The 12,202-nt window shown below is 34.9% G+C and overlaps 1 protein-coding gene across 11 annotated transcripts in view; it reads left to right on the forward strand.

Annotated features, from left to right (window-relative positions):
- The window catches only part of CSPP1 (centrosome and spindle pole associated protein 1), a 155,585-nt gene that overhangs the window by 39,814 nt on the left and 103,569 nt on the right, over positions 1–12,202 (forward strand). For 5 of the 11 annotated variants that reach the window (XR_006198311.1, XM_042923747.1, XM_042923746.1 and 2 more), the window contains 4 exons: positions 4,880–4,983; positions 5,703–5,726; positions 10,040–10,120; positions 11,454–11,555. Coding sequence is in view for 10 of the 11 variants with exons in the window: in XM_042923747.1 (XP_042779681.1) it covers positions 4,880–4,983; positions 5,703–5,726; positions 10,040–10,120; positions 11,454–11,555 (311 nt within the window). In the remaining variant the exon portion in view is untranslated. The remainder of the gene's footprint in view (positions 1–4,879; positions 4,984–5,702; positions 5,727–10,039; positions 10,121–11,453; positions 11,556–12,202) is intronic. The other 6 variants (XM_042923749.1, XM_042923754.1, XM_042923752.1 and 3 more) reach the window with 3 other exon arrangements.

The following is a 12,202-nucleotide window of genomic DNA, read 5'->3' on the forward strand; positions in this document are numbered from 1 at the left end:
AAGGAATCCTCTGCTTTACCCACTATTACCAGGATTATGGAAGCCAGAGGTATGTATCAAGAGAATTCCATGGTGTTCATGGTGGAAAGTGGAATTTAATTATTCCATAAAAATCAACAGACATTCATTTATATTTATACTGCATGGGTCTTTCCCCGCTGAAATATTTGTGATGTAATAAAGCAGAGATATGATACTTTTATGGCAAGTCCCATCATTTAGGTGCATTGTGTGCAAATAAAGTACAAATATGGTGAAATTCATAGCAGTTTATAAACTGCAGTTTGTTATTTCATCTATATTTTCATTAAGGAAAATAATTTTATTCTGTTTAGAAATGATAATTTTTATACTATAGTATTACATATTTGATTTTTTTATTTTAAATTAAAATTTTGTATTTTATCAGTTTTTTTATTCCTCCAAAATGGCAAAATGAAGGAATTTACCCCAAAAGAAAACGGGAAGAAATGACAGCCAAGGGCTAAATTATTACAGATATAAGCAAGATCCCTGAACTAGAATGTAGAAACACTATAATAAGAATATTAGCTGGTATTGAAAAATGCATAGAATCCCTTTCTGCAGAGATAAAAGATATAAAATTTAGTCAGGACAAAATTAAAAATTCTGTAACTGGGATGCAATCTTGAATGGATGCCTTAGCAGCAAGGATGGATGAAACAGAGAAGCAAATTAGTGATTTAGAAGATAACATTATGGAGAATAATGAAACAGAAAAAAAGAGGGAAACAAAGGTAAAAGATCACATTACAAGACATAGAGAACTCTGTGACTTATTAAAAAGGAATACCATTCTAATCATAGGAGTCCCAGAAGATGAGAAGAGTGAGAAAGGAGCAGAAGGTTTCTGTGAACAAATTATAACAGAAAACTTGACTAATCTGGGGAGGACACAGACATCAAAATCCAAGCAGCACAGAGAACTCCCATTAGATTCAACAAAAACCAACTATCACCAAGGCATATCATGGTAAAATTCACAAAATACACAGTCAAGGAAAGAATTATGAAAGGAGTAAGGGAAAAAAGTCCTTACCCTATAAGGGAAGACAGATCAGGTTTGCAGCAGACCTATCCACAGAAACTTGGCAGGCCAGAAAGGATTAGCAGGATATATCCAACATGCTGAATCTGAAAAATATGCAACCGAGAATTTTTAATCCAGCAAGTCTTTCATTCAAAATAGGAGAGATAAAGAGTTTCTCAGACAAACAAAAACTAAAGGAGTTCGTGACGACTATACCAGCCCTGCAAGAAATTTTAAGGGGGACTCTTTGGAGAAAAAACGAAACAAAACATAAAAGACCAAAAGCAACAAAGACTAGAAAGGACCAGAGAACATCACCAGAAAGTCCATCTCTACAAGCACAACAATGGCACTAAATTCATGTCTTTCAGTACTCACTCTAAAGTTCAATGGACTAAATGCTCCAATCAAAAGACATAGTGTAACAGAATGGATAAGAAAACAAGACCCATGTATATGTTGCTTACAAGAGACCCATTTTAGACTTAAAGACACCTGCAGAGTGAAAGTATGGGAATGGAGAACCATCTATCATGATAATGGCCGCCAAAAGAAAGCTGGAGTAGCCACACTTATATCAAACAATCTAGATTTTAAAATAAAGACTGTAGCAAGAGATGAAGAAGGGCATTATATGATAATTAAGGGGTCTATCCACCAAGAAGATCTAACAGTTGTATTTATGCCTCCAACATGGAGGCACCTGGAATATATAAATCAATTAATCACAAATATAAACTTATTGATAATAATACCATAATAGTAGGAGACTTCAACACCCCACTTACAGCAACAGATCATATAAGCAGAAAATCAACAAGGAAACAATGGCTTTGAATGACACACTGGACCAGATGGACTTAACAGATACATTGGGAATGTTTCATCCTAAAACAGCAGAATACACATTGTTCTCAAGTGCACATGGAACATTTCCAGAATAGATCACATAATAGATTACAGTTCCAGACTTCAAACTGTATTACAAAGTTGTAATCATGAAGACAGTATGGTACTTGCACGAAAACAAACACTCAGATCAATGGAACAGAATAGAGAACCCAGAAATGGACCCACAAACATATGGCCAACTAATCTTTGACAAAGCAGGAAAGAACATCCAATGGAATAAAGACAGTCTCTTCGGCAAGTGGTGCTGGGAAAACTGGACAGTGACATGCAGCAAAATGAACCTGGACCACTTTCTTACACCACACACAAAATTAAACTAAAAAATGGGTGAAAGTCATAAGTGTAAGACAGGAAGCCATCAAATTCCTCAAGGAGAAAGCAGGCACCAACCTCTTTGACCTTGGCTGCAGCAACTTCTTACATGTCTCCGGACGCAAGGGAAACAAGCAAAAATGAACTATTGAGACCTCATCAACATAACAAACTTCTGCAAAGCAAAGGAAACTATCAGCAAAGCTAAAAAGCAGCCAGTGGAATGGGAGAAGATATTTGCAAATGGCCTATCAGATAAAGTGATAGTATCCAAAATCTGTAAAAAACTTATCAAAAGTCAACACCCCAAAAACAAATAATCCAGTGAAGAAATGGACAAAAGACACGAATAGACACTTTCCAAACAAATCCAGATGGCTAACAAACATGAAGAATTGCTCAACATCACTTATCATCAGGGAAATAAATACAAATTAAAACCACAATGAGATAGCATCTCACATCAGTCAGAATGACTAAAATTAACAACTCAGGCAACAACAACAGATGTTGGCAAGGATTGGAGAAAAAGGATCTCTTTTGCATTGTTGGTGGGAATGCAAGCTGGTGCAGCCACTGTGGAAAATAGTATGGAGGTTCTTAAAAAATTAAAAATAGAACTACCCTACGACCCTGTAATTGCATTACTAGGTGTTTATCCAGAGGATACAGGAGTGCTGATTCGATGGGACACATGCCCTCCAGTATTTGTAGCAGCGCTGTTGACAATAGCCAAAGTATGGAAAGAGCCCAAATGTCCATCGATGGACGAATGGACAAAGAAGGTGTGATATATGTATTTATAATGGAATAATACTCGGCAATTGAAAAGAATAACATCTTGGCATTTGCAACTAATGTGTATGGAACTAGAGTGTTTTATGCTAAGCGCAATAAGTCAGAGAAAGACAAATACTATACAATTTCATGAATATGTGGAATTTAAGATACAAAACAAATGAACATAAAGGAAGGGAAGCAAAAATAATATAAAAACAGAGAGTGAGACAAGCTATAAGAAACTCTTAAATACAGTGAACAAACAGGGTTGCTGGAGGCATATTTGTTGGGGGATGGGCTAAGTGGGTCATGGCCATTAAAGGAGGGCATTTGTTGGGATGAGCACTGGGTGTTATATGTAAGTGATGAATTACTAGGTTCTCTTCCTGGAATCATTATTTTTTTTTAATTTTTTAAAAATGTTTTTTATTTATTTTTAAGACAGAGACAGAACATGAGTGGGGATGGGGCAGAGAGAGAGGGAGACATAGAATCTGAAGTAGGATCCAGGCTCTGAGCTGTCAGCACAGAGCTGGACGTGGGGCTCGAACTCACGAACTGTGAGATCATGACCTGAGCTGAAGTTGGACGTTCAACCAGCTGAGCCACCCAGGCACCCCTTCCTGGAATCATTATTACACCATATGTTAACTACCTTGGATTTAAATTTTAAAAATGATAATTTTTTTAAACTGTAGTATTACATGGTAGGAGTAGAAGAAGGGAGAGGAGCTTCAAAAATCTAAACACTCAATATCTGTGCTTCTTGACATAGTATTTTACTGTTAAAATGTTTCCAAAGTAGTGTTATTTGATTTTAACTGCTTTATTGAGATATAATGTACATAGTATAAAATTTACCCATTTAAATTATACAACACTGATTTTTAGTGTATTTACAAGTTGTGCAGCCATCACTGTTGTTACCATCCCAAGATGTCATTTGGTTTTTGAACTCTATGTAATGAAACATAATTCTAAATTAAAGTTTTCCTTAAAATATTAACATCCTTTTATAGAATTTCTGTTGGAATGATGAAAAATTCTAGAAGTGGGCTCACCTTTTGTGTGTGTGGTGATTGTTGCACAACACTGTGAAAATACTTAATGCCACTGAATCATATGCTTAAAAATGGTTATAATGAAAATTTTGTAATATGTATATTTTGCCACAACAAAAATTAATATCCATTTATGTGAAGTCAGAATTGGTGGCTTAACATTAAAAGTTTTTGGACATTTCAGCCTGAGCCACACAGTTTTAATAATTTTTTCTCAAACATTTTATAATAAAGATATTCTTAGGTTAAAATCACATTATTAATTAATTAAAACAGAACTTAAAATTGTTGTATTTGTTTTTATAGAGATTTCAGTAGGGTTAAGTGAGGAAGTAAAGGTAATCAGCTTTTCTTTGCTTTAATTTTGTACTCTGTGAAAAGCCACATTCCAAACAATGCAGAACCATTTATCTAAAGGGGGTAAAGTAAATGTGCGCATGCACACACACACAGACAGACACAGTAATTTAAAAATATCTGTTTATAAATGCACAAAGTCTCTGGAAGGAGATGCGAAAAACAGTGATGTTGGTTATTTTGGGCAGGAGAACGAGGTGACAGGTTCATGGGTGGGAGGCATATTTTCCCTATGTGAATGTATGACCTACTGAAATATTTTAAATAAACAATTCATTATCCCGATCCTGGTCTCAGAATCAGCATGACTGTGTTCTTACCTACTGTGCTCTGGTGACAGCATATTGTATTGAAATTGACATTGGTTTGAAAATGAGCTATATTATTTAAGTTGTTCTCTTTCTAGGAATTGATTATGGATTAAGTTTACCACTTGGGGAAGATTATGAACGGAAGAAACATAAACTAAAAGAAGAATTGAGGCAAGATTACAGACGCTATCTTACTCAGGTAATAAATTCTATTAATTTATGCTTCAGATCTTATGCTTCAGAATTCTCCTAAATTATTTTCCTAAGGTTTTAGTCATATGTATTAATTTTTAGGTTTTCAGTGGTATCTAGCAGTAGGATATTATAGTGAAAGTTAAGTGACATGTATGACATTGGTAGAAAAAAAATGGTGCTGAGAACTAGTACCATTGACTCTTGACCTTTGGAACAGGGTAGTGGGTTTTAATTTTAAATCTGATGGTAAGTTCTTGTTGTTCATGTTTTCTGTAGAGTTATCATGGTTTAAAATAGCCCAATTATGATTCCGAACTCCTCTACTCCCTCCAAACATGTATTAAAATGACACATGGGGTTCTAGTTGCTAATTATTTTCCTGTCAGCTAAGCTTATAAAAACTTCATTTAATATATTTATTTAACCTCCCAAGTCTTTGCTTTATGATTTAATATATTTACTTAGCAGAACCCTTGTTTTAAGTATATTTGGTTAAATTATGTAATTTCTAAGCTAAAGATTTCTTGTAGTTTTCAAATGCAATTTATTTTTGAAGTTACCAAATTATTTTAAACAATCATGATGTTTCTAGTCATCTCAAGATATTCTATAGTTTTTTCATACTTTGTAATGTTTGTTCCAAATGTTTAAGTGGTTTCCTATTTATTCTGATGTGCACATGGAGAGAAAGAACTTTGAATACTTTGTTTCCCTTGACTTTAGGGTATTACACAAGCGAAAAGAAAGGTAGGGTTGCCTGCAAAACGTTTTCCTTTCATTTTTCTTTTCTTCTCTTTTCTTTTATTTTTTTAGATCTAGTAGCTTGCAGTTATTTTCATTTTATGATGTTGCTCTCAAACTATTAAGAAAAATAACTTCATTTGTGATTTTGACTCTTTGAATGGTAACATTTTGTATCCTTTTACCAATGTCAGTCTATACATTATAATTTTCCATTAATACAATCAGGCACTATTCCTTTTGATTCCTGCTTTGCATTTATTTTTATTGCTTTCTTATACATCTTTTAGAAATATTCTATGGCCCATTTGTTTTCAGCATGCCAATTTTTTTCTTCTAATTTTGCTAATCACATTAAAATTAATAATACTCAGGATATTCTAAGATGTTTTTAAAGTGTGTTGTCAGGATTTGGATTACTCAATATTTTTGCACCCAAACGCATGGACTGCATTTGTAAATTTATACTGGAAAACAAAAACACTATAGTTTTACAGAACTTTAAAAAAAGTATCTCACGCATCCATCATCATTCACCCAACAGTTTTTAAGCACTTATGAAGACGAATTTGTCTTCAAGGGGTCTTAAGAGTCTGGTTGTAGAGATGACATCATACAGGTCAGAAACTGATACCTAATAAGGATATAATGATTAGGAGAGACTCCAAGGTGTTATTTTGTAAGACACGATAGGTAGAATTTGGATACACTAGAGGGTAAATCAAGGAGAGGACGTTTTCCAGATGGAGAATATAGAATAAAGAAGGACTTGGAAGGGAGGCTTTAGCTTTGTATGAATGAGGCATATTGGGTTTACCAGCCTGGGTTGGTTAGACTAGATTATTTTTGAGAGTAGTAAAAAATAATGATGTAGACAGATAGGAAAGCATCAGATTAGGTTTTTTTAAAGGAATTTTATTTGTGTAGGTATGTATGTATGTATGTATGTATTTTTTAAGTAGGCTCTATGCCCAACATGCAGCTTGAACTCACGATCCTGAGATCAAGAGTTGCATGCTCTACTGACTAAGCCAGCCAGGTACCTCAGATTAGGTTATTAATTTCATATGTGTGAAACACTATACCTCCTTAAGCAGCCTGTGAAGAGCTCAATAACTGTTTTAGGACTGTTAGTTCTGCATATTAGAGATTCTTAGTGTTTATTTTAAATTATTGCTACAGATTTTTAACACTTCTTTTCCCGCTAATTTTCAGTCTGTTCATGCTACTTTCCACAATGATCCTGTTTCTTACCAATTTAAATACTTCATTGTCTCCTCACTGAGCTTCTGGATAAAAATGCATATTCCTTAGCATGGCATTTGAAGTCTTTTGTATTCCAGCCTGCCTCCCTCGCCTGGTACTCAGTTTTGTCCCCTCTCCCAGCACTCCTTTGTTAGGTGAGGTTTTCCTCTGGTATCTACCATTTTCACTTATCTACTTCATAGATAGAAGGTTTTAAAAAAGAATGATGGTAGGAGGCATAGGAAGAAATTGCCTTTATGAAGGAGAGAAAGAATCAAGAAAGAAAAAGAATCAAGGAGTACAAATCTTTAAATTCAAATGGATATGAAGGAGTTTTGGTGTTGGAGTATCAAGAATGTGGTTATGATAGAGGAGCAGTAGTTTCTTAATATGCAAGAGACACATTTTGGTTGACATATGAGAACGTGGACATGGAAAGGAAGGCAAGGGAAAAAGAAAATAACAGGATTTGGGTAGGTGGCTGCAGTGGCTTCCTTGACCGCTAGAATATGTATTTTCCAAGTCTACTCTTTTTAGATATTTTTTTGTGGCTTCCAGACTTGGATTGTGTGGATAGTTAAATTACAAAAATTCAGATCTTTAAATTTTGCCAAGAAGAGCCATTAAAACAATTAATTACCATCTCTTTCCCAATTTTTAGAACAAAAGACACTTGGTCATCTAACATTGCAGGGAGAATATATTCTCAGGAGAATAAATTTTTTTTTTTTTTTTTTTTAATTTTAACGTTTATTTATTTTTGAGACAGAGAGAGACAGAGCATGAACGGGGGAGGGGCAGAGAGAGGGAGACACAGAATCTGAAACAGGCTTCAGGCTCTGAGCTGTCAGCACAGAGCCGGACGCGGGGCTCGAACTCACGGACCGCGAGATCATGACCTGAGCTGAAGTTGGCCGCTTAACCGACTGAGCCACCCAGGCGCCCCAGGAGAATAAATTTTAAATTGAATTAATAAATGTGTATTTCCAGCCCAGACTTCTCTCCTGAACCTCACACTTACTCTATTTGGCTACCTATCTTAGAAATCTAATGGGTATCTTATGTTGAACATGTCCAAAAGAGAACTCTAGATTTCTATTCTTCCCTCTCCCATCCTTTAGAAGCCTGGAATGTTTGTAGCCTGTTCTTTTAATTTTTTTGTCACAGTACTTATCATCTACTAACATACCATACTCTTCCTTATGTTTATTATTTCAATTTCCTTTGCTTGAGTGTAAGCTTTAGGAAGGCAGGGATCTTTGTTTTCCTCACTGATGCAACTCAGATGTTTCAAACAGTTTGGGACATAGGCTCTCAATATTGAATGAATGAGCGAATGACTAAAATTTAGACTTTTGAATAACTCACTATATTGTCCTTATTATGTTTTTCATTTTATTGAAAATTTCAAACATTATCCTGGGCCTTTATAGGGAGTTGCCCAGTGAAGGAGTGAGGGTGCTGTATCTCTGTCTTCCAAGGGTTGGAACTCTGAATGTGTTTTTTGCACATGTATAACTACAAAATGGCTAGGTTTATAGTGTACTTTTTATATAAGGGTTAAACTGATTTAGGGATTTAGTCAGGTATCTTGTTTTCCTTGACAAGTAAGTTTAGAGTTCTATACAACCAACTTTCATATTAGCTTTTGTAGCACAACTTATTTGTAAATTATTTGTAAATTCAGATTCAGTGAAACCTTTTTAATCGCTTAGTTTTATTAATCACTGTTCCCAAATGTTTTAGATATAACTATATTATAGCAGTTGGTACATTAAATTGTAGTTAATTGTTTACATATTTGTTTCCCCAGCAACACTGTAAATTTCTTACATATAGGGAATATATTCTCATCTTTGTCTCCCTACCACCAAAAAAAAAAACTTTTGTTTTAGGTAGTCAATAATTAATGAATAAGTAAAAGGCATGGAGCTACATAGGTTAACAAATATTGATTGATTTAATCCTCATAAGCTAGTGATTTAGATCCCTGTTTTACACACATGAGGCAGAGAAGTTAAATAACTTCTAGATTGTGACTACAAAGTAGCAGTACCAGAAAGTTGGAGATCATATATATATTTTTCTAATCCTTGTGATTGCTTTATAGCCTTCAAAGAGATTTTACATTCTTTTTTAATGTTTATTTTTGAGAGAGACAGTGCGAGAGTGAGAGAGGAGCAGAAAGAGAGAGAGGGAGACACAGAATCCAAAGGAGGCTCCAGGCTCTGAGCTGTCAGCACAGAGCCCAACATGGGGCTTGAATGCACGGACCTCAAGATCATGACCTGAGCCACAGTTGGACGCTTAACTGACTGAGCCACCCAGGCACCCCGAGATTTTACATTTTTAATCCTCTTTGATCATTATGCCAGCTTTGGTAGATAGGCAGAGCGGTTACTATTCTCATTTTATGGTAGAAGCCTAGATTAGGAAGATTAGGTAACTTGCTCAGTGTGACAGAACTAAGTGTTGGGGCTAGTCCTGGAGCCTATGTCTTTTGACTCCTAACCTGATGGTCTTTTTGCTACACTGCATTGTCTAAATGTTTAATGATCAAGGATGGAGGTACACATAAGGAAACAGTGTTCGTAGTTTATATCTTCTGGCATTTGAGTGGATATCCACTCATAAATTATTACAGGAAAATTAGTAAACAAACATGATTGCAGTGTGCACACGGATCTTGGTGAGCAAGTTTAAATTGGCCTTAAGAACAAAAGGACAGTAGGGCACTGAGGATGAAGAATATGTGTTTAGATGAGGAATATAAATTGAAAAAGAGTTTCCTTTTTTCCCATGCTTTTGAATCATCTGGAATATACATATATGTATGTAGCAAGTGAAAATTAAGACCTGATTCTCTTCTTCAGGGAGTTGTTGATTGGAAGAAAATTCTGTTTCCTAATTACTTTTGTTATGAACTCTGTAGAATTGTACTTTGTGTCTTCATCTCCATTTCATTCTTTTGCTCTGCATAAGTAATCACTTAGAAAATAGAACGTAAGACACATTTATGGAACATTTTATAAAGGCAATTAGATAATATATTTTTTTAATGTGTATGTATACAGAAAAATTTTCTGTCCACGAGTGAAACAGATCCATCTACTCTGGGAGTTTCTCTTCCTATTGGTGAGAGGTTATCTGCTAAGGTAGGTGAATAGGAGTAGTTATTGTGAGTAATAGTTTTATGAGGCATCAAGATAATTAAAGAACATACTCCTGACTTAAATGCAAGCAGAAGATTGTATCATTTCCCATACTTGAATATATGCCTTTTAAAAAAGTCTGCGGAGTCTCTGTGCTGTTTTTTAAAAAACTTCTGAACGTAACATTTATAACAATGTAAGAAGATACCTTTAATCTGTGAATTAATTGAGTATATAGAATATATATTTTTCAGCATTGGTTTTGAGCTTTAAATTCATTTCATGTGTCACAGTTATCAGTGAGATGAGTAGATGAGAGTATACTGAGCTTTTATGTAGGGTGAGGTCTGGGGCTATTTGAATGTATTACTATCACTGTACAAATAATATGTCCATACTCTTTAGAGATGGACTAATAAAGCACTGCAAAGCTAGGTGAGCGATCACAACATAGTACATAAGACAAATGGGCAGTAGTAAGCTTCAAAAGATGACCTAGTTAAATCTTTATCTCTTTTTTAGATTGTGCTGTTTCAATGACAGTGGAAGTATTAAGGCTTAAGAACATTTCCTGTGCTTCAACAAAACATTTACCTTATAATATATTAGTGTCTGTGATAATTTTACCTTCTTATGTTTAAAATACAACAAGCAACTTCTTTATACTTGGGAAAGAAATGGTTAGCAGCAGGTGTTTTGGCTGTAGGGTGGAGGAATAGAGGCAGGAGATACCCCTGAGAAGGAAAGAAGGAAGGTAACCTGGTCAAATCTCCTTGGAAACATGCTGACAACTCTCCTGGCAAACACACTCATGTATTTACTAGTGGGACGGTTTTATTTATGAATGCCTTTCGCAGAGTGCACCTGGATTTTCTAAGATTGCTGTTGGTAAACAAACCTAGAATCCCATGGATTTATGGGGCATGGCTTTTTGGAAAATGTTAACTAAGTGATGTAACTTATAAAATGTATAAAATGGAGATGTTTCACAACCAAAACACCTCCCTTCTATTAATGACTTCCTGTGTTAACCTGGACCTAAGTGTGTAGTAATAGTAATGCATATTTTAATTTTTTTAAAATAGTAATGCATATTTTAATTTTTTAAAAAATAGTAATGCATATTTTAATGTGACAAGAAAGGATGTGGGGAATTGCATTGGTGGTCTCAGACCTTTTCCTGCCCCTCTTGTGCCTTGCAACTATTTCTGTCCTTGAAATTATTAGCAGTGCTTGATTCTGGGTAATATCTTATGTTGTATGTGTTTGATTGGACATAAAGGTACTTTTTTCTGAAGTTGGAATTTTAACATTACCTTTTGGTTTTTATTTTAAGGAAAGATTGAAACTTGAACGCAACAAAGAATATAATCAGTTTCTCAGGGGTAAGGAAGAATCCACTGAAAAGTTCAGACAGGTAGAAAAGAGTAGTACTGAGGTGGGTTTTCCTTTTAAAGTAAATCTTTAACACCAAAGGTTGAATATTTTGTACTTAATTGATAATATTTTTGTATGTTAAACATTTCACTTGGTTTTTATGTAAATATTTTAAAGAGTAAACCAAATTGAACTAAACTCAGGACAGTATTTAGTTTTATAAATGGTTTTATCATATGTTGAAGAACCTACCCTACTTTTTAACTTTATTGGGGAGGTATAATTTTAGAGATTGACTTTAAGTGATTTTTAGTTTTTAATTTTAAGTGATTTTTAGAACATTGACAATTTCTAGCTATATATATTTTTTTCCACATTTAAAAATGGTTGATGTTACGGGCACCTTGGTGGCTCAGTCGGTTAAGCGTCCAACGGGCTCAGGTTATGATCTCGCGGTTTGTGGATTTGGGCCACACGTCGGGCTCTGTGCTGACAGCTCGGAGCCTGGAGCCTGCTTCGGATTCTGTGTCTCGCTCCCTCTCTGCCCCTCCCCTGCTCATGCTGTCTCTTTCTGTCTCAAAAATAAATAAAACATTAAAAAAAAATGGTTGATGTTTTTGGGGCCCCAAAATTGAGCACTTTCTATATTCTTTGTGTTAAGAATTTAATTTGAAATAATTGGAAGCAATTTTACCTGCCAAAGTATGC

The sequence above is a fragment of the Panthera leo genome, chromosome F2 (genome assembly GCF_018350215.1).
Source record: "Panthera leo isolate Ple1 chromosome F2, P.leo_Ple1_pat1.1, whole genome shotgun sequence".
Lineage (NCBI taxonomy): Eukaryota > Metazoa > Chordata > Mammalia > Carnivora > Felidae > Panthera > Panthera leo.